This window comes from Phyllostomus hastatus, unplaced genomic scaffold (assembly GCF_019186645.2).
Source record: "Phyllostomus hastatus isolate PE091 unplaced genomic scaffold, TTU_PhHast_1.1 phas_contig_2394, whole genome shotgun sequence".
Taxonomy (NCBI): domain Eukaryota; kingdom Metazoa; phylum Chordata; class Mammalia; order Chiroptera; family Phyllostomidae; genus Phyllostomus; species Phyllostomus hastatus.
In genome coordinates this window covers 34,008-57,476 of record NW_025333788.1, presented here as the reverse complement: position 1 = coordinate 57,476, position 23,469 = coordinate 34,008, and the positions used below count along the sequence as shown (strand labels likewise).

General features: G+C 40.4%; 1 protein-coding gene across 1 annotated transcript; it reads right to left on the bottom strand.

The window, feature by feature from the left end:
* Window positions 1–39: 39 nt before the first annotated feature.
* On the bottom strand, window positions 40–22,826 carry LOC123817926 (nuclear autoantigen Sp-100-like). The gene is made up of 8 exons (XM_045837706.1): window positions 22,699–22,826; window positions 12,482–12,641; window positions 11,277–11,442; window positions 10,358–10,441; window positions 9,002–9,064; window positions 7,081–7,224; window positions 2,233–2,337; window positions 40–191 (listed from the first exon to the last, which is right to left on the bottom strand). The coding sequence occupies exons 1-8, from the start codon at window positions 22,728–22,730 to the stop codon at window positions 40–42; spliced, it is 906 nt and encodes a 301-aa protein (XP_045693662.1). The 5' UTR covers window positions 22,731–22,826.
* Between the last annotated feature and the right edge of the window lie 643 nt (window positions 22,827–23,469).

The window sequence follows — 23,469 nt, the reverse complement described above, 5'->3', positions numbered from 1 at the left end:
TGGACCACAACAAGGGAGGTTACACCTCCTGCCCATCACTCAAATACCTCCATCAGCCGTTTTAGGGTTTTCCCACCACAGCGCACAGTGTTCTTCCAATTTCTTGAACGTTTTATAGTTCCCTGCAGCTTCAAATTCCTGGGGGGTGAACCAGTTTCCATCCTCTGTCTTTATGCACTTCACCGTGGATCCTGTAAGACCGGGGACAAGTTGATCCTGGCACCTCTTTGTCCTCAGAGCTCAGACACTGGCCTCCCACCACCCTGGATCTGAAGTCACCCAATTTGGGCTGAGGATCAATATTAGGAGAGTCTGACCTTCCCTTTTATACACCAGAATTCCCAAACCCCATCTATATATCCCCTTTAAGATTTCCTGATTTGTGCACACATATCTTTGACCTTTATGAAACAACAACAACAAAAAGTGATCATTAGCATCTGTTAAACATTATACAAGTATTCTAAAGTTACCTACAAGGAGAAGAATGTGACTTTGCATAACAAGACAATTTCAATTTGCTATTGAATTCTGGAGACAGAGAACAGGCCAGACTCTCTGGTGGCCGTGGGGCAATGTGCAGGCAGAACCTCACCGTGGACCAAGACCTCAGGTGGGAGCCCTGCTGCTCAGAATGGCACCCGGGCAACACCTGTGCCCTCCATTACAGCAGCTTCCCCATCTAAGTTTAAAGGCATTACTGAGCAGTGATTTTCCATCCCTAAAATCACAGGTAGCCAACAGTAAGTAATTGGGAAATAGTACTCAGTGGAAAACTTAAGTTATATATAATAGACAGTCATGATAACATTAGTCATTAGAAAAAGGAAAGTCAGATCCACAATGAGATACTACATTATAAGCACTGGGATGGCCATAATGAAAGACAGACAATAATAAGTGTTGGTGAGAATGTAGAGAAATTGGAGCCCCAAGACTCTGCCAGTGGGAATATAACCTGGTGCAATGCTGTGCACCAGTTTAGCATTTCTTCAGTAAGTTCAACACTGAGTACATACTCAAAAGAATTTTGAAGAATATGCTCTCAAAAATGCTTTACATGAATGTTCAAAACAACACCTTTCATATAGCCAAAGAGTGGAAAAACTCCAACAAATGGATAAATAAACAAAATATGGCACATCCAGACCATGCAATATTATGTTATTTGGCATCATGAAGGAAGAAATATAATGCATGCTACTACATGGGTGAACCATGAGAACATTATGCTGTGTGAAAGAACCAGTCACAGAAAGGCACATGTTATATGAGCTAATTGACAAGAAATGCTTAGATAAACCAGTTTATAGGTCAGAAAATAAATTAGTGGTTGCTTAGGTTTGGGCAGTGGGGTGGGGGTGGAAGTTGGCATTGACTACTGAGAGGCATTAGTTTTCCTTTAGGACGGACAAAATGTTCTAAAATAAGATTGTGATGGTGGTTGCATAATCTTTTGAACATATAGAAGATAGAAGCAAAGAAAAACCTCAACAATGAATTCTATACCCTAAGTGGGGAACTGTATTATATGTGAGTTATATCTCACCAAAGCTGTTTAAAGAAATAGTTATGATACAGACAATTATATTAGTTAGTTTTCACTATCCATTTTATGAGAAATCTGATATGAAACTCATCATAGTAGCCAATTATTGAAAAGCTTTACAGTAGTAAAATCACAAAACACTTTATATTCATTATGTAAACTAACTCTCAAAGTCACACAAGGAGGCAGGACATTATTATCCATTTCTTAGATGGGAAGTTTCAGGCTCAGGAAGGTCCCAGTCTTCACACTGTCACTCTCAGCAGAGCTGAGGCTGGGATGCAGGTTTTCTGACTCTAAACTCTGTGGTCTCCTCACTACATCTAACACCCTGTCCTGGTGGTGATTATCCAGATGGGATACAGGATGCGAATTTGGAGTCTGGGGCCTCTTCCCTGTTATATCTGATTCAAAGTAAAAAATGTAGTATTTTGAACCCTGAGACTGACATTCCTGAACTTCTCTTTGGTTCTTTGGGCATCCTCATGGGCACTTGCACGTGAGGGTGAGCACTTGCTATGCAGCACTGCTTACAGTATAAAAAATATCATCTTAGGGATCCCTTCCTTCTTTCAAGCCACAGTGGGCCTTCAATTTGACTGGAAATTCACATGGGTAATTCCATTAATTCTTGTGATTCCTTTATAAAAGTATTTCAAATTAAAGTACACCATTAAACCCACCTTCTTCCAACTTGTTCTTATATAACATGCCTTTCATCTCTCCACAGGTCACAGGAAGTATTTCAGAGTGAAAATCTACATATTCTTCTTTGTGGTTTTTTGACCCTGAAAGAGAAGTTTTTCGTTCTGTTTCATTTCACAGTTGCACATGTAAAACTTTCTTCTGTGTTGAGGTCATTTCTACAAAGTCATAAGGGTACTTAGAAAACTTTATTCCACAAATCTCCAGAGTTTCAGAGTCTTTCAGTGGTATTTTTGATACATAACCACAGAATGTCTACCTTTATTACACCTCTCAAACCCCTCCCCCCAAAATCAGAATGCATTAGCCGGGACACCAGGCATCAGTACAACTGTCTTAGCTCCCCACGTAGTCATAGCTCCCTTTTTCTTAAGTGTTGGTGACGCATGCAGCTGCTGCCCTGGCAAAGATATTTCACTTTCATTGGGCTCCTCTGCATTACCGTGGCTCTCCACATTCTGCACTGCATTCTCCCTCTTCCTTTACATGTAGCTTTATGGATTTGTGTTTGAGTTTGTTATTGTAGTAAATATTAGCTCTGCTTCTTTCCCAAGGTGGTCTTATAAATCTGGCATTGAGAAGGAGGCTGTGTCACTTGGCTGCTTCCCAGAATGACTTTGTGAAAGAGAGCCCTCCTCTCCCCTTCTAAATTCTATTGTGTTCCATATTTAAAACCTCTTTGGGTTTATTTGTCACAGCCATTAGCCTAATTAACACAACAGTAAAATACAAACTATCTTAATTTATTGCAAATTTGCATTTTACTATAAAGGATAGAGAAAAAAAATTGGAAGTGATCTTTTGTAGAAAACACTGTTCATTTGTAACCTTAAACATTTCTTTTTCTTTTTAAAATTTTTATTGGTGTTTGAGTACAATTGTTTCCATTTTCCCTCCAAGACTACATCCTACCCACCATGTGTCCATGTGTCCTTAGTTTGTGTTCCAGAAAACCCCTCCTCCTCTCCCCCTCCACTATCCCTCTCACCTCCCCTCTGGCTATTGTCAGTTTGTTCTTAATTTCAGTCTCTGGTTATATTTTGCTTGCTTGTTTGTTTTGTTGATTAGGTTCTACTTATACGTGAGATCATATGATATTTGTCTTTCATAGCCCGGTTAAATGAAATAAACCATGAACATTTCTTATTTGCTTTTACCTCTTTTGCAATGTATGTTTCCAGATGTAAGTGACTTTATTAAGTCCATATACTCCATAAAGTAAAATGGAGATAACAGTTATTTGTTTGCAACAGTCTTACAAATTCTATGACAACCCACACAGCAGATAGGGTTGTCATCTCAATGACAACTGTTGTGATCATCTCAATGCTGAGATGAGCATTTTCTTTCTTTCCTGCAACTGAACCCAGTTCTGGTGCTCAGGATCACAATGCTGGGATCCTGTCCTGCTCTCCCATTTGCTCTTCATGTGAATTTGTAAATGACCTCCAATCATTATTAACCAGTGTCCTCATCTATAATGCTCAGATAACCTATTTCCCTGTTAAGGTTTTTATGAAAACAAAATGAGCCTTTATTTACAAAAGCCCTATGAAAATCAAAATGAAAACCAATAGTTTAAGTATTATTTGGACTTAAGATGTTGGTCTGAGCCAGTTTTTCCATTAATAATTAAATATCAGCACCAGTGACTCTTTGAGGATATTTTAAGCTTGGTACTAATGATAATATTGTCCACAAATACAGAAATACTGTGCTCCTATTCTCTGTGAAATATAAAGCATGTTTGTAGAGACTAAGTATATTATTAGCAATAGTAGCTCTTTAGCATTAATAGATATGACAGTGTATAGTAAGACGACCATTTACTAGTATAGTGTATTATTACTACATTTTTAATATATCAACTGATTGGGCTCATCTAATTAAATCACAGTTTATAATGCCTCCTGCTTACTCCTATTTTCCAATAGAGTCAAAGAAGTTCCATGCTCACAATGGTGTCCCAGAAGTAATCAAATTAATGTATATGGAGAATGTCAGAGTAAAATTCATTAAGAATACAGAGCTCTGGATTTAGACTCTGGATTTTTGTTGTCCAGAAATACAATCTTAGTCTTCCCATCTGGTGCAATTCAGAATCATGAACTAGAGGCTTCTTGGGTTTCTCTTCCTCTCAATGTTATCGATCACTGCACAAAAGAATAGGACACTTCAGGTGTCTCAGTGTGTGACCAAAAAACCAATTCAGTAGGAAATTCCCTAATAGAAAGTTGGAAACATCTTGCTTGCAAAACCCATGTATATCATGGTCTGCACATCTGCCCTCTAAATCACCTGACTTTTAGGTTAGTGATGCTCCATTTACTGTCCCCAGAGCACAGACCAGTCACCAACAAGGGGGCTTCCCTGCTCGATTTGAGTCTTACCATCCTACACTTGTCTCCCTTCTACCTCTTACCCCTTCTATTGTCATCTCAGTATGTCAACAGCTCTTAACTCAGTTCAGGTTGCTGCAGCCCAAGCCTTGAGCTCCAACTTCCTTAGGAGGTTTTCTTTTCAGTGCTGAGGTGGAGGCCTGGGGGAGGGGGGACTCATCTCCATCCTCAGATTCTATGGAGGCTTCACTGATGATCACCACACAGAGGATGATCACCACTTTTAGTGTTTCAGGGTGGCACCAAGGAGCCCACAGATAGGAAACCCCTTAAAGAGGGCACTAGGAGGGCCTAGAAGCTACTGAGATTACTGTGGTCTGGGCCTAAATGTGTGTGGCCTGCAGGTTGCTCCAGGTCCTACACAGGAGGTGGTGAGATGTGGGCACAGAGGGCAGCTGTGCTCATCCTGCAGCTCTTCTTACCCCACAGTCACCCTGTCTCCTACCTTTATTCTTACTCTACCTCTTAGCCCCTACCCCCATTTTACTTCTTTCCTCCACTCTCTATTACTTCCAACTTCATTCTACCGCTTTTCACTTTTTTTTATTCAAATATATCTAAATATCTATTAAATGAGACAGATGGATCAGAAAGAAGTATACACAAAGCCTAATTTCAAAAATGGAATCAAATTATGTATTTTTAAATATTATTTGTTATTTTTTATTGAACTTATTAGGGGGATATTGTTTCACAAATCTATACCAGTTTCAAGTCTACACATCAATAAGACATCATCTGCGCACTGCATCGTGTGCCCATCACTCCAAGCAAAGTCTTGTTCTTCACTTTCTTTTTGGTTCACCCCAATTTTGCTAATTGTGCCTGTTTCTGGTGAAGGAGAAAGTATCTCCTTATATCTCTCCTTGTCTTCATGTTTAAGTTTTTTTTTTTTCATCCCCTTTCATGAATATCTTGGCTCTCTGAATTATTTCCCTTTTCTTTAACTCTTATCCCAATACCCTCCTCTCTCTAAAATCATAAATATACTCTCTGACATCAATACATAAAATTACCTTTTCTGTTGTAGATATTTTTCCAATTACTGGGGACAATTTTTTGCTGAACTTGCTGCATAAGGCACTGGTGCCCTCCCCCTCCTACCTCTAACCCAGGCCAGCACGACTGGCTCCATGGGCCCTATGATGTGTCCCAGATACCTGCCTGGTACTAAGATGCACATCACACATTATTTCAGTCAGCCTTGCCTATTATGTCAGATGCTTGGTTATAGTCAGTCCTTGCTTGGGTTTCCCATTCACCTCCTGAAGTAAAAAAATGACTTTTCCTTCTTTATAACCACTGGATCTGCACAGCAAGAATTGATTTGGTTTCCATGGTGGGGGTAGCTCTGCTCTGGACCAAATTACAATTAATGAAGAATTTCATTTGTTTCCCCAAAGGGAGTGAGGATCTTTACTGCAGTTAAACCCTTCTCCCTGGAATCCCATTGCAGAAAGAACACCCCAACCCTCACCTTTCCTGTTGGTCAACTCTGTCCTTCTTTTAACTCTGTTTTCTTTTTTTTTACTTTTGTTTCTACTTTTCAAAGGATAGGCCTATTTTTATCTAAGAGGGCTTCTGGGGCATTTTCATCACTATGGACACCTTACCTTTCAATGGTATTAAGAACAGCCCTTTGTAGCCCTGGCTGGTGTAGCTCAGTGGGTTGAGCGCAGGCTGCGAACCAAAGTGTCGCAGGTTTGATTCCCAGTCAGGGTACATGCCTGGGTTGCAGGCCATGACCCCCAGCAACCACACATTGATGTTTCTCTCTCTCTCTTTCTCCCTCTCTTCCCTCTCTAAAAAATAAATAAATAAAATCTTAGACCAGCCCTTTGTGCCTTCTATGTGGTGACTGTCTCCTCCAATCAGATAATGCCTGGTCCTCTCTCTTTCTACCTGGTCCATTCTCTATCAGTTTTTCACTCATTGTCCTTGACATATTCTTGACACAGTTCTCTTGGTGTTTCCCCATTTTTTCTACTTATTGATATTTATTTCTCTGTGTGTTTTTCTATTCATACTTATTTCTCTACATTTATTATATCACTGTGTGCCAGGGCCCAGCAGGGTCCAGGGTGAAGCAAAGTAGTCGTCTACAGCACAGGAGGTACTGAGAGTGAGATCCTCTTCACAAGCCTTTGGGTTCCTGCCTCACCCCTAGACCTGACCTTGCTGTGCCCTATGTGAACCTTCAGTTTATCCATTCTCTACAATGTTTCTTACTTTCTCCTACTGTATTTCTTAATTGTTTTTTGTGACCTGTGAATGCCCTTTCTATATCAATTTTGTCTTTATGTTTTCTCCATCTTAAGCATTCTTATCATTACTGAAGTTCTACTCTTGTGACTGTATCCACCACACTGAGTCCCTCCACCTGCCCGTTCCCCTCCACACTCATCCAACCCAAACATTCAGTCTTACCTACTGGCTCAGACACCTGGGCAATTTGTTCATTTGCTTGTTGGCTTTCTAGGGCATCGTTGTTGCCAGTGGTTGTATCAACAATCACACTTATCTCTTCTTCAGACATGTCATTTGAGAGTCCAATATCAGATGTGGCTGTACCTAGACAACATTTTGATTCATAGATATTTAATTTGTTTCCTGCATCAATCAGGGTCCAGCAGGAAAATACAATAAGAAGCTGTCTAAACTTTAGAGCAGAGGGAATTTAGTCCAGATGATTAGTTATACAGCTGATGGAAGAGCCGAGAAGCCCAAATGGAAGAATGTGGCAGCTCTCAAAATGGTCAAGAGCAAGGTATGTGAAGGACTAAGGGTGAGGTCTGTGCCAAGGTCATATCCCAAGGTCACTGGGTAGGGACAAGCTGGACTATGGCTGGCCTGCTTGGTGGGAAGTGGTGTCATGGGGAAGATGCAGCTACTGCCAGAGTTGAGGCCCGAGAAAGTGACAGCAATATATACCGGCTTCTCCCTTGCTCCCATCCTTTAATGTCTTGCTACTGTCTACCAGGTCAGGAACTCAGCTGGACGCAGTACAATGGAGCTGGCAAGCAAGTCTGCAGGGGTCTGTGGCCAGAGTTAGAGGGCAGAGCAGAGCAGGAAAAAGATAAGGAATGAATCTGAGTAAACCTCCCAGGACCTGCACACCCCCTTTCCCCACAGTGAACCTCCTCTGTGCATTATTGACTCCATTGACCCATCCCACTCTCTTCCCACCAACCCCAATTGTGTATGAATGGATAAACATTACTTTCATTGCAGCTTGGCTTTTTTTCATTTAGAACTATTTTTCTAAGCAAAGTAATTTATAAAAAATATTATTTACTAAATTAATTCTCACAATTTTAACATAGAACTTGGGCCCTGGTGCATTCTAATGCAATATCCATAGTTCTTTGGAGCCCCCTCTTGGAAGGAGGGGCACAAGACACAGCCCTTTCCGCCCCTGTGCTTGTCACAGTCAACCTTCCTAGATGAGTCAGACTCTTGGACACATTTATTGGTGGTTTGTTTGCAATATTTGGGTCACTGCTCCTTCCCCCCCCCACACCTACCCACACACCCCCACACACACACACACACACACACACACACACAGTGAAACCCTTTTCTGCCCATTACTCACCACTGTTCCTTCCTCTCACCCCTCCTGTTCCCACCAGCTCACTGGTACATAAAGTACTAAACTATGGATTGATGCATGTTGGATTTTTTATACTCTTAAACATTAACTTTTTGAGTAAACATGACTTGTGAAAAGTATAAAGGTGCTCTCAAAAATCATTCTGCAAATTTTTTAATAAAAATGTCTTATTAATTTAAAACATCCTTTCTTGAATAACACATCCCAGTGGAGGCTACATAATATGCCTTCCAGGGTGTTTTAGAGCAGCTCCAGGCCTGCAGCCCTGGAGTTGAAGGGAGAGGGTTTGCACAGATTCACATGGTGTCCGTGGTCCTGTGTAAGGGACCCAACACATGAGAGATCCTGGCCCAGGAGGAACACTCATTATCCCTACCCCACTCTTCTCACGGCAGTGCTGGCCACTGCTGGGTGTGACATCAAAGCAAGGCTGCAGCCAGTGTTAAGCGAGACAGAAGCAGAAGGCTTGTGAAACCAGGTGCACAGGCAATAGGTCCAGGCCAAGGATGGCAGGAGCTGGCAGCACATGCAGGAGGTACAGAAGAGCCAGCCCTCCCAAAAACCAGGAAAAGGAAGACTCTGTTATCTAAATCTTTGGGGAAAATGCAGATGTAAAGAATGACTATTCTGGACAATCAGCACTAAAAAGAATCAGCCCTACCCCTCACCCCCATAGCACATGCCAGAATAAGACAAGAATAGGAAATGATCATAAAATAGTTACTAGAAACACACCAGTGTAATTCAGGGAATGAGGGCCACTCCAAGGCAGGTTTGGATATGAGTTTCTGTCAGTTCCTGGTGGAAGAAAGTAGAAATTAATTTCAGAAATTGAAGTGTGAGCTGTGCTGTTTTCCTCTAGTCCCATGTAAACCTTTACAAGGTAAGACTTGATGATCCCCTCCCCCAGGTATTAATACAGGTCTCATCTGGACCTCGGGGTTCCCCTGTGACTCTAGCCATCCACTCCACTGCTGGCCTCAGCCAGGCCATCTTACTGAGATTCTTCACAAGCCACTCAGTAACTGCAGATGGCTTTTCATGTCACCCAAAGTCACCATGAACTATTGTTTTAGAGCTGCCTTTGACTGGTGCCCTTACTTTCTACAAAATCTTGTTCTCTCTTCCCCACTTCCCTTCACACCACACCATGACTCTGCATGCCTGTTTTTCTGTACTGCTGGACTTTTCATGAGATTCAGTGTCTGATTTCCTGCACTTCCTCCAGCTCCTGGTATTCTTCTTTCTGTGTTTCTTTCTACTTATGTTTCCTGTTTTTAACTCAGGCTTCTGTCTTTTCCATGAGACTATCTGGTGTGTACAGGGTTAGGAACACAGGCTCTAGGGTTCAGAATATCTAGGTTTGTGTTGCCTATTTGACCCCAAGCCAAATGCATACACAGTCTCTCTAGATTTCAGTCCTTTTTCACAAATGGGCAGATAGTGAGATTGCTCCCCAAGGGCAGGTGTGAGCACTAAGCCCACAACTGCATGAGTAAATGCTCAATAAGTAAGCTCTTAAAAATATGGTTGTTTTATTGTGTCCTTTACCTCCTTTTCCTGTCTTTCATTTCTCTTCCTTCTCTCTCTCCCTCAAATTATAACCATCTTCTCCTCCACATCTTACCACTTCCCCTCTTCTTTCCTCATATGCCTGCCTATGTCCTTGAACATTCCTGCTCTTGAACGGCATCCCCTATATTTAAATCAGTCCCATTTTCTGTCATCATCAAGGATCTCCTATGTAATGTTGACTTTGTGCCCACAGTTCCTAGTCCTCCACAGCTTCACGCTGATCTCTTACAGGATTTTTCTAAATCACAATTACTTCCAGGTCAGCATTCTTGTTAAATCTGGTTTCCTGACACTCTGGGTTCCTGTCTTGATTATTGGGCTCATGGTCTCCTGTCACAGCTACTCCTACAAGATTGACCTCTGGGCCAATGCTCACACATATACCCACCTCTGCCTTTTCCAGGTTCCTCTATAGTTCTCCCCAGATTCCCAAACCTTACTCTGGCCTCAGAGCCCACCTCCCTTTCTCCTTTCCTCTAAGCAGATGAGAATCGGTTTTTATCTGGTTGCAATCACCTTGTTCAAGGCTTAGTTGAATACCAGATCTCCCCTCATTTTCTTCTGCATCACTTTCCAGGTAATTGCTTATGTTTGATATCTCTGAGAGAAGGCAAGAGAAGAAGACAGTTAGAGATCTCCATCCAGAATAGTGACATCACCTCAAATTGCATGTTTCAGAATTTCCACGTGTGTTGTGGAGAATGTGATAATAAAACCTTTTCCCCTTCTTTAAAAGCAAGTTTGACTTTGGGTTAATTTTCTTGCTCATTACTCTGGAAACCTGATGAAGGTGGCCTCCCTCTGTGTTACTAGGCCAACACTGGGTTTAGGGTAAAAAACGAGCAGTGACAGTATATAAGGAGATTGCCTGTGACCTGGGAGGGACTAGGTATGAACTCTAAGCCATATTTGGTCTTCCTCCAATGTCATGACTCTTGTAAGTTAGCTCTTTCCTTTGGGGTTGCGGTAAGTTATGATTGTAGAGTTGTTACATGTGACACCGACTCCCATGGACATGGTGTGGCTAGGACATGGTGGATCCTCCACTCATAGCTAAGCTGTCACTCGAGGCAGGTAGTACTTGACTCGATGAACTGCTGTGTGGACCACTACAAAGGGTCTCACAGAAGAGCAGTGACTGACACCACCCTTTAGGGATGTTATTTTTCTTGTCATTTGTTCTTCCAAGTAAATCTGATGCCACTGTGTCTCTGCGTGCCCTGCGAGTCTAAATGCCTAGTTAAACAGACCACCTGGTGGGTATTATACTGTGTCCATTATGTTATAAGCTTTGAGAGGCTCATGCTATGTCTGCTTCTTAACTGCTGTAGCTCCACTGCCTAGCACAGTGTTTGACACATGGTAGGAACTCAGTATATACTTGTGGAAAAAAATTGGCCATGGACATCAAAAAGTTAGTAATAAACCTAATTACCTCTTTTGAAGATTGTGTAACTGCGACGTAAATCAGGATAGTTCTCCATGATGGTATTGCTGAACAAATCACGCAGAAGGGGCAAGTCAAATGTCTCCTGCAGTTCATTAAGAATATCATATACAGCTGCTGTTACAGGAATTCGCATAAGCTTTGCTTGATACTCCTTAAAAAATAGTGAATGGGGAAAATATAAATACAGAACAGCCCCCAGATAGTGATTTTATTGTTAATGTATGACAATTTCCCTAGATAGTATCTTCTGATGTAAAAGTTTAGAATTTGTATATGTTTGTATGACTACTAAGTGGAACAACTAAATCTGTCTCCCTAGAAAACATCTGTTTGTGAATTTAATCTCCTTATCCTCATTTATAGTAGATAGAAGGAGGAACAATTTTGTAGAACAAAAATAGGTTCATGTTAAGTGATGTGTATCCCTTGCAGAGCCCAGCCAAATGTTTTAGGAATCGATTTAGCAGGTGATGAGCTGCTCTTCCTTTGACTGGAAAACACTTGTCCCTTCCCCAGGACAGACTCAGCCTAGAAGGGCTCAGGCAAGCCAGCTGATGATCTTTCCCTTCCTGTGAACTTTGCCATAAAGTAAGCATATTCATAGGGAAAGACAAAACTTGTACTCTGCATTTATGCTTAAGTTTTTTGCTAAAATTAACAGAATTCTGATACTCCAGAAATACCAACAGAAAAGGAAAAAAATAGGAAAAAAATGTCACCAGACATTTATTCTCTGGGGATTTTAATGTTCTCAATCTAAATATTTAAATTGATATTTATTGAAATGAAATGTTGTGACAATTATTATTTCATTAAATGAAATCATTAAGCTTATTCCTCCATTCATTAAAATTACTGTTTTTCCTAATTTGTGCTATATTATATACATAAATCCTACAAGGCATTATTCATGTGTGGATCCAACCTGTCTCCAGGGCTATTCACCAAACTCTGGGGGCACCACAGGGCACTATTCCCTTCAGTTAGGAGCAGGACTGTTTCCAGTAATGCCTGTTTCTCTTCTCCCTTCTGACCTCTAGGAACACTTACAGCACTACATGAGAAGGTCCCCACTCACAGGAGACTCCTCAGTTGTCTGATTGTTCTCTGACATTTGACTTCAAATATATCAGAACAAAAACAAAGTTTAGCGCTGTGTGCCAGATTGTGACAAAGTAAACCTCACTTACGTTATATTTTTCATTAGTGATGAATTCATGGTCCCGGAGCATTTCAAAGAAAGGAAATGGTGTTTTTATTGCATTTGAAATTTCCACCTTATGCCTTTTGAAGAGCTTGCCTGCAGTCTCCTTAACACTGTTATATATGTCCTGGTCCTCTGCAGACATTCTGGAGAGAAAGGATACCATGACAAAATGGTAGAGCAATCTTTGGCTGTAGGTCCCCACTTTTCACAACTTTGAATATTTCTTGCCAATCCCTTCTAGCCTCAAAAGGTTTTTTTGAGAAATCAGCTGACAGTTTTATTAGTTACATCCCCTGGACCTAATTCAGGTGTACATTTCTGCAACACATCATCTGTACACTGTATTGTGTGTTAACCACCCTAGTCAAGCCTCTGTCCATCACCATTCATCCCCCCATAACCCACCCCCCTTCCCCTGGCATGAGTTCTTCCTCTTTTTTTTTCTTTTTTGCTCAATCCCTCCACCCTCCACCCAGCCACATACACCCAACAGTTGTAAACCTGTCCTTTATCTATTTTGCTTGTTAGTTCATAAAGTATGACTTATGATGCCAAAGAAAATGGACCTGAACAGGCAACTTAGGGAAAACTAAAATGTCCAATAAACATAAGTATTCATATAAGATAAACATCCCTTTTTGCCTACTAAATTGGCAAACACAACTTCATAAGTGACAAAGCAGCGATGGAGAAGATTCAGAGAAGCAGACGTTCATTGCTGGTATGAGCAGAAATTGCTAAAGACTTTACTGAAAACATATTGCAATAAATTCAAAGATAGAGTCCATATTGGTCCAGTAGTCACCCCACTTTGGGAACCTAGCCTATGGAAATAAAAAACACCAGTTTGCAACTTACAGAAACTAGAGTTCCAGAACTTTCAGTGGTGCCTTATTTCCCCCTCAGAAGAAAGACAAGTTCTTACAGTACTCAAGGGGCCCGAAATAGTCCAGCTCTTCTCCCCTGTCCCCTAGCTCACTTCCTCTGGCCAAACCTGCCTCTCTGCTGTTCCTTGACTACACCAGGTACACGTGAGCCCTAGAAACTTAGTGCTGTCTCCCCTGCATAGAGTGTTCTTTGTTCAGATATCCATTTAGTGAACTAACTGCCTCATCTCCTTAAGGTCCTTGTTCCATGTCACCTTCTCAATGGGACCTGCTTTGATCAATTTATTTGAAATAAAAACTTCAGCTCCTTCACCCTGACCTTATAGTCCCAATTCCTAATTTAGCTCCCTCTGTTTTCTTTTTTTTTCTACCATGTCTTAGCCCTCCCTAACATATTAAATTAATTACTTCTGTATTTTATTTAAAATTTATTTTCTTACTGTCACTCTTCCCCCTAAATATACATATGCCATTAAGACAGAGATTTTCATTTGTTTTGTCCATTGATTTTCTTGAGTACTAGACACATATATCACAAGTAAATATTTTTTATCAGATACCCTGTAGGTACAAAAGCATTTATTGAAGCATTGTTTCAATAGCAAAAACCAACAATAAAAACTTAATATGACCACCAAACCTGAAAACAATATGATTTTCCATTCATATAAATGGTTTAATATATTATAATAAATACATACTAGTGGAGTATTACATACCTATTTCCTTTTACTAATTTAGATGGAATATCATGGGGGTTTTTTTACAAAATTGATTACAAGAGTAAACATTTATTTTGAATAATAAGTTACAACAACTTATAAATTCTTAAAAATCAGGCAAATACTATAACCATAACATCTGAAAGTAACATAGATTTGTACAAGTTAGCTGCCTGAAACAACTCTCAAATAGTTCACCCTTACCTTTTTTACTTCTTTTTTTTTAATTTTATTGTTGTTCAAGTACAGTTGTCTGTGTTTTTCCCCCCATCCCTCTCTCCCACACCAGGCAGCCCTACCTCCCTCCCCCTGATTCCACCCACCCTTGGTTTTCTCCATGTGTTCCTCACCTTCAGGAACAACTGTTCCTGAAATCTCATCCCCCTCCCCCTCCCATCATCCTCTCTCATCTCCCCTCTGGTTAGAGTCAGATTGTTCTTGATTTTAATGTCTCTGGTTATATTTTGCTTGCTTGTTTGTTTTGTGGATTAGATTCCACTTAAAGGTGAGATCAAGGAGAAGATCATAGTTTTATAGATGAACAAAAACATCAAGTTCAGATTAATATATTATGGCCTCATTTTTATATAAATCAAAGTAATAAAATCTTATGGGTAAACTTTGAAACAAATGTTAGAAAATGTGTGGAATGTCACATTCAAGGCTGTTAACACTGGCTTAGTGACAAGTGTCAGGTTCCACCCAGGACCCTTCAAAACCTTCTTTCAACTTTTTTTGGCAACATCAGCAGAAATAGAAATAATAGGTCCAACATAACAAGACTTTAAGCATATTTAATACCTCACAGCTTATAAAATAATATTGTTTTTATAAAAGAACCAGGAAACATAAAATTTTAAGAATTCGGTTCTCAAATTGAAAATAAAAGTAAGGCAAAAGAATTAAATTCTTAGAAAGAATCAAACAAATGGAATGCAAGACTTGCACAGAAAAGTATAAAACATTGTACAGAAAAATTAAACGTCTAAATAAATAGAGACATTAAATATTTTAGTTTGGGAAACTCAATATTGTTTTAAATTTGTATTTACTGACTTTAGAAGGGGGGCAAGGGGAAGAGAAAGAGAGGGAGAAAAACATCCATGTGTGGTTGCCTCCTGATTGGCCCCTACTGGGGATCTGGTCTGCAACCCAGGCATGTGCCCTGACTAGGAACTGAACTGGTGATTCCTCGGTTCACAGGCCCGAGCTCAATCCACTGAGATACACCAACCAGAGCCCCCCACAGGGTTTCTTCAGTCAGAGACTTCCATATACAGAGCCACAACACAATGATGTAGGTTGCCCTGACCTGACAAATACCTGAGGTTCCACCCCTTATAAAGTAACAGGTACACTGAGACAAAAAATATGGCTCAAATGAAAGAAGAGATCAAAGCTCCAGAAAAAAATACAACTAAGCAAAGAAGAGGTAGACAACCTGTCAGATGCAGAGTTCAAAACACTGATAATCAGGATGCTCACAGAAATTGTTGAGTATAGTCACATAATAGAGGAAAAAGTGAAGGCTATGAAAAGTGAATTAAAGGTAAATGTACAGAGAACCAACAGTGAAGGGAAGGAAAGTGGAACTCAAATCAATGGTTCTTACCAGAAGGAAGCAATAAACATTCAACTAGAACAGAATAAAGTCAGAAGAATTTAAAACTACGAGGAGAGGCTTAGGAACCTATGGGACAATATTAAGTGCTCCAACATCCAAATCAGGTGGGTGCCAGAAAGAAAAAAGGAAAAGCAAGAAATTGAAAACTTATTTGTAAACATAAGGAAGAAGAACTTCCCTAATCTGGCAAAGGAAATAGACTCCCAGGAAATCCAGGAATCTGAGAGAGTCCCAAAGAAGTTGGACCCAAGGAAGCACAAAGCAAGGCACATCATAATTACATCACTCAAGATCAAAGATAAGGAGAGAATCTTAAAAGCAGCAAGAGAAAAGGAGACACACACAAAGGAGTTCCCTTAAGACTATCTGCTGATTTCTTGAAAGAAACCTTGCAAGCAAGAAGGGTCTAGAGAGAAGTATTCAGAGTCATGAAAAGCAAGGACTACCACCTAGATTACTCTATCCAGCAAAGCTATCATTTAGAATGGAAGGGCAGATAAAGTGCTTCCTAGATAAGGTCAAGTTCAAGGAGTTCATCATCACCAAGCATTATATGAAATGTTAAAGGGACTTGTCTAAGAAAAAGATGATCAAAACTATGAACAGGAAAAAATGACAGCAAATTCACAACTATCAACAGCTTAACATGAAAAAAAACAAAAACAAGAAACTAAACAAACAACTAGAACAGGAAGAGAATCACAGAAATGGAGACCACATGGAGGATTATCAGTGGGGCAGGGGAGGGAGTGCAGGGGGGAAAAGGTACAAGGAATAAGAAGCATAAATGGTAGGCACAAAATATACAGGGAAAGGTTAAGAATAGTATAGGAAAGAGAAGCCAAAGAATTTATATGTACAACCCATGGACATTAAATAAGGAGGGGTGGGAATCTGTACAGATGTGGTGTGCAGATTGGAGGCAAATAAAGTGAAAGAAAAAAATGGGACAACTGAATAACATAATCAATAAAATATACTTAAAAAATAAAGCCATAATCTGAGAAATGAGAGCAAATCAATGACCCCATCGATCAATGACTATAGGTTGCTGGTGCAGTAGGGAGAGTTTTAAAAAATCTCAATACCCTCCACTTGCATGTGCTATATCACTTTCTGCTGATAAAACCTGAAAGTTGGCAAAAGCATTTAAATGTTATTAATCATTTAGGAAATGAAAACAGTATAAGGATTTATTACTTTGGTGAAGGGGAAGGAGAAACCAGGGAGTTATCACAGAAGCCACATTTGACTTCAAGGCATTTCTTGATCCTAGAGAACCAGATCCTTGGGTTTGACAACCTTAGTATGTGAGGGACAGAAACAAAGTCCAGGCCACACAGGATGGAGAGTCCAATGGGAATCCAGATGAAATGAATGGAGGGCTTGGGCTTGTGCCCTCAGGTACCTTGATGTAGCAAAAGAAATCCTGCCCAAAGGCTCATGCCTTCACTGCAGGCCTAAATTTTACCCATAAAGTAAGTTTTTCAAGTACAATTGAGGATACAGCCAAAATCAACCAGCAAAAGGATCTCTGTGAATAAGTGTGGAGAGGAAAACATAACAAGTTTGCAAAAGAAGCCTGGCGATCACCACCTTAACCAAGTGATCAAGGTGAACAACCCTGGTGATAAGTCAGGCTGACATCTCCCCTGACAGAAGGGATGAGAAGGGCACTTCTCCTCAGGGAGTTCTTTCCTGAAACCCGTAACACCAGACTGAAAAGAATCAAGATTAACCAAAACTGAGGAATACTTAACAAAATGCCTGACTAGTACTTTCTAAACCCCAGGGTCATGAAAAACAAGGAGAAACTGAGGAACTGTCACAGACCATAGAATAGGTGACAGGATGACTGAGGGCAACGTGGTATCCTGGAGTCAATCCTGGAACTCAACAAGGACTTTAATGGAAGAACCATTAAAATCTTAAAAGTCTGCAGTTTCAGTGACATGGATGTAGCAATGTGGGTTTTTCTGTTTTGATAAGTGTATCACAGCAGTGTAAGAGCATAATATCACAGGATGTGAAACTAGGTGTGAAGTGTACAGAAATTTCTTGAGTATCTTTACAACTTTTCTATAAATATAATATTATTCCCCCCAAAAAATTTATTTAAATAATCTTTGGAAGTGAGAACAGCAGAAAAGTGTAGAAAACAGGGCCAGAAACACCTCATACACTAAAAACATTAGATATACATTTTTAAAAATCTGTGCAAGTTTCCATATTAAGAAAGGAAACGTACAGCTAACATCAACCATAATGGGGCAATGAGAAAAGCTTTCTCTTTGGACCTGGGCTCAATTTGCAGATGATTACTAGCATTACTTGTGCTCACCATAATCCTGGAAGTCCTGGCCAACACAATAAGCAAAGAAAATAAAATAAGTGTAAAGATTATAAAGAAACAAAATTGTCACTAGGTATACATTATGTAAGTTCATATATATCACCATATAAGCTACTAAAATTGGAAAGTGGCAAAGATTAATTTATTTTTATATCTTAGTAGCAGGCAGCTAGAAAGTTGATGTGAAATTATGCAGATTTAAGAAAAAAGGTATGTACAAATAAATGTAGCAGAATGAGTATAAAACATCTAGAGTCAAAGCTATAAATTTTATTAGAAAATATTTTAAATATATTTTATTGATTATACTATTACAGTTGTACCATTCCCCCCCTTTATTCCCTTCTGCCTTCTACCCCTCCTCCAACATGCTTTCCCCCCCTCCATTTAGTTCATGCCCATGGGTCATACATATAACTTCTTTGGCTTCTACATTTCCTATACTATTCTTAACCTTCCACTGTCTACTTTGTACCTACCAATTATGCTTCTTATTCTCTGTACCTTTTCCCACATTCTCCCTCCTCCCCCTCCCTGTTTATAACCCTCCATGTTATTTCCATTTATATGATTCTGTTCCTGTTCTAGTTGTTTACTTAGTTTGTTTTTTCTTTTTTTTAGGTTCGGTTGTTGATAGTTGTGAGTTTGCTGTCATTTTACTGCTCATAGTTTTGGATCTTCTTTTATTTGGATAAATCCCTTTAACATTTTGTATAATAAGGGCTTGGTGATGATGAACTCCTTGAACTTGACCTTACCTGGGAAGCATTTTATCTGCCCTTTCATTCTAAATGAGAGCTTTGCTAGAGAGAGAAATCTTGGATGTAGGTCCTATCTTTTCATGGCTTTGAATACTTCTTTCCAGCCCCTTCTTGCCTGTAAGGTTTCTTTTGAGAAATCAGCTGATAGTCTTATGGGAACTCCTTTGTAGGTAACTCTTTCATTTTCTCTTGCTGCTTTTAAGATTATATCCACCTCCTTCTCTTTAATCTTGGGTGATGTAATTATGATGTGCCTTGCTGTGTGCTTCCTTGGGTCTAACTTCTATGGGATTCTCCGAGCTTCATGGACTTCCTGGGAGGCTATTACCTTGGTCAGATTGGGGAAGTTCTCCATTATTTTTTCAAATAAGTTTTCAATTTCTTGCTCTTCCTCTTCTCCTTCTGGCACCCCTATGATTCAAATGTTGCAACATTTAAAGTTATCTCAGAGGTTTCTAAGACTGTCCTCATTTTTTGAATTCTTGTTTTTTCATTCTGTTCTTGTTGAATGTTCATTTCTTCCTTCTGGTCCCAAACTGTTGGTTTGAGTTCCAGTTTCCATCCCATCACTGTTAAGTTCCCTGTGCATTCTTTCCTCTATTTTGAGACCGTACTCAACTATTTCTGTGAGCATCTTGATACCAGTGTTTGGACGGTGAATCTGATATATTAGCTATCACTTCATTGCGTGCTTATATTTTTTTCTAGAACTTTGATCTGTTCTTCCATTTGGGCCACTTTTTTTGTGTTGGCATGCCTGTTACTTAGTAAGGGATGGAGCCTTAGGTTTCACCAGGGCAGGACAACCCATGTTTCTGCATTTTGGTGCAATATGGGGGATGGGGGTCCAAGAAGGAACAATGTGGCTTGCTGGGCTCTTGACTGGCTTTCAGTCACTTCCTCCACTACCTACTAGGAAATTGGACCCTTCTGGTGCTGATTTCCAGGTGGGTGGGTTTGTGTATATTCTAGAACCCTGTGGGTCTCTTGAACGAACTCTCCTGTGAGTTGGGAGCTTCCCATGCTGAAACAAAACCCCACAACATTTTTTCATCAGGGGTTTTCGATGCCTTATTTTTCCACGCTGGAACACTAGTTTGCTTGATCTGTCTCACTCCCCCATTGTTCCTCCCGGTTTACCTGCACGAAAACGTGAGACCACCCACTCTGCCAGCTACCACCTCACCTGGTCCACAAGATGCCACCTTGCCTTCCCCAGTCCTCTAGGCACTGCCATGCCATGAGTCCTCTCTGCCCCACCTGCCCATCTCCTCCATTCCTACCAGTCTGGATGAATATTTCTTTAAGTCTTCGGTTGTCCAACTTCCATATAGTTTGATTTTCTGGCAGTTCTGCATGCTTTTTTCTTTTTAAGTTTTTTTTCTTGTCCTTTTTTGGTTGTGGGAGGAGGCACAGTGCGATATACCTACACTTCCATCTTGGCTGGAAATCTCTAGAGAATATTTTTAAATTAATAGTATGCATATACCATATTAATGAGATACAAAATCAATATCATAATGATGTCAATTCTCTTCAGTTATTCCACAAATTCATTACAATCCCAATATAAATCTCAACAAGATTTTGACTAGCTGGTTTGGATATGCAAAAGGATGAGGCATTTTGAAAAGGAAAAGAAGATAGGAAGATGCACTCTGCCAGATGTCAAAGTTCTTATGAAGTTGTTGTACTCTGACAGTCATTGTGGCACTAGGAGAGGATATTATACGCCAATGGCAGGGGAGAGAGAGCACAGAGCAGACCCTGCACATGTGGCCACTGGGTAATGAAAAGGGCAGTAGAGCAGAGGGCAACAGGATGGTTAACCAAATGTGGTGTCTCAGAGAAAACGACAAGAAAAATGATAAGTCCTTCAAACTGTATATTAGATGCCAAGAAATTCAGTCTCAGATAAGACAGAAAATATTTTTAAAAATTCATCCAGATGAGAATGGTGCAAAAAGTCAAACATGAGTGAGGTAGGCTGTACAACCATGGCAGGCAGGAGAGAAAGAAAGTGAAGGAACACAGACACCAAGCTACAGACAGGGCTCACTTTCAGGAAAGACTCAGCAGTCAAGGAAGACATCCAAAAACACTTAATGTCACACAAACACCTATATAAATAAAGCAACAGTGTGCAGATTTCTTGATTTAGTAACAAAATGTGGTTTAAAGTTGAGCTTGCAGAGCTATGGAAGGAAATTGAGACCACTCTCGAAAAACAAACAGAATTAACTCTTTCCAATTAGAAATTATACAAAACCAAAGAAAGAGCTAAAAGTAAAATAATTGTCTCAGAGAAAGAATTTGAGAGAACCATTATGAACACAAAGTAAAAAACTAAAGAATAAAAGTTTAGGGGGCATATAAAGCTGTGAGAGCTCAATTTGCATCAATGAAAGAATAATTTTGCACAAAATTTGAAAAATAAAGTTTTACACCATATTGGAGAAGGAAGCATCTCTGAAATAGAGGTGAAATTGAATCTGCCACCTTAAAGAACACAAGGACTGTGTTTAAGTAGAGCTGCATGGAATTTCACCAGTAACTTTTGGTATTGCTTTTATTTATTTATAATAACCAAGGTGTATCCATTTTATTAAATTAATACTACAAGTAGATACTCCAAATTTCAAGCTTTAATATGATAGAAGTCACCAGAAACAAAATTAAAGACAAGAAAAGTATATTTGTAAAGTTCAAACTAAGCAGCAAACTCTACCTTGTCATTAAAGGAAGGACAATCAGCTCAACTAATAACACTGGTCAAAAATAAACCAACAGTTCAGAGAAGAAGCAATTTAAATAGACAATAGACAGCAAAACCTGTTCAACTTCCCATGTAATCAGAGAATGCAAATTAGCAGGCTATATCCCTTAACCCAGCTCCTTTGTGAAGTCTGGGTGTGGACAGATGTCTCATCAGCCAGTGCTGGGAGAATACAGTGGTTCAGCCATAGGAAAATAAAAAAGGCAACTTAGCAGGATCTGCAGTATAAACAAGTGAGTGTTATTACCCTCAACAATTTCACATTTCGGTTTTTGAAACTACACAAATACTGGGGTATATGCAAAAACATAAAGACATATAAAATTATATTTCAGAGCTCATTGGTAAAGAATTATGGTGCATGGATTCCATGCAGTAGCTTGTGGCCATTAAAAACAATGAGATGGATCCATGTGATGATTAATGTGAAAGGATTTCTAGCCTTTTCTTTGCCAAATGTGTAAACCTCTCGGGAGCAGAAAATGAAAGTACAAATGGAACACTTAACCTGCACTAGTCTTTGGTATCTTGGTCCTTTCTCTTCTTTTGACTCCCTTACCAAGATCCCTGGAGGAAGAACCAGACCCCCCAGCCTGAGACCAGAGTAGGCCTGGTGCTGACCCAATGCAGGTCCGGTAGGGGACCATGGCACCCATTGAAAAGTCAGATGTTTAACCTGAATTTTATATTTTCTAAAGTACCCTCTTGAAATGACCAATGTGAAAGTAGAGGAGGCCTGAGGGAAAAGAGAGGGCACAAAGGTCATGAGAAAATAACAAATCACTGCCTCAAAACCTCAGGAAGCACAACCGTGTCGAAATGACTCCACAGCAGAGCAGTAGGTGTAAGACAAGTGTCCTGTGGACTGTGGCAGCTGCACTCACACCTGCAGCTGTCCCCCTGCTGTTTAAAGATCCGCTTCCCTCAGTGCATATTCCTGCATTCCATTACACTGCACGTGAGTGTTCCTATAAACAAGGTTAAGGTCAGGGTTTAGAGGAGTGTCTAATAAATAATAGGTACTAAAGCAGCACCATAGCCAGAGAGAAAGTTAAAGGAAGGCAGACAGAAACTGACCTGGTGCTGAGGTCACTGCCCTTGGTGGCCATCGTCCTGCCCTTGATCCTGCCAGGACCTCTGATCCCTCTGGTTTCTCCTGCCTGGTTTCAGTGAGACTGCCCAGCTCTGAGCAGGAAATGTGTAACAGACTCACCCTGAATGCACTCCACCCAAATGAGGAAAAGAGAAGTGAAACTAAGTACCCTGTGCTGCCCTAGGCTGCCTTTCCCCTTCTATAGCCCCATAGAGTATTGATAGAGGTCCTCAGCCATCAGGACAGTGGCAGGAGGAATGCAGGACAAAGAGGGACAACCAGGGTGTGGAAGGCCAAAGAGGCGGTCTGCCAGAGGGTGCAGAACCAGTCCTCTGTAGTCCCCTTGTGTGTGCAAAGACACAAAAACAACCTGTGAACCCACTGTCCCCAGCTGCCCCAACCTTCTAAGAGGGTGCAGGGCTTACATGGATGGGAATGAACCCATGTTCCCCTTGTCCATGTGGAGGTGGCTGTTGGGAGAGAGGGAAAAGGCAGAAATTCAGATCTTCACTCAGACCCTTGGAGAGCCTGGAGCCAATTGCGCTAGTCCCAGTGTTTGGACACAGGGCTGGAGAAGCACCAACCTTAGAGCAATGGTTTCCACATTTGGTCCCTGAGTCTCACTTCCTCTGGCTGGGACTAAGGGTTCTGGCCCAGTTGAATTTAAGACACAGGGAAGGTTCTACCCTCTCTCCATGAATGTCCCTTCATTCTCCCCAAAGGAGTGAATATTGATCACATTGGGACAGATTCTA

Coding starts and splice junctions, on each gene's coding strand:
- LOC123817926 (XM_045837706.1), bottom strand. CDS start 22,730: ATGGCCACCAAGGGCAGTGACCTCAGCACCAG. Junction 9,065..10,357: donor TCAACTAAGCCTTGAACAAG/GTGATTGCAACC, acceptor TTCTTCCACCAG/GAACTGACAGAAACTCATAT. Junction 192..2,232: donor TAAGAACAAGTTGGAAGAAG/GTGGGTTTAATG, acceptor CCGGTCTTACAG/GATCCACGGTGAAGTGCATA.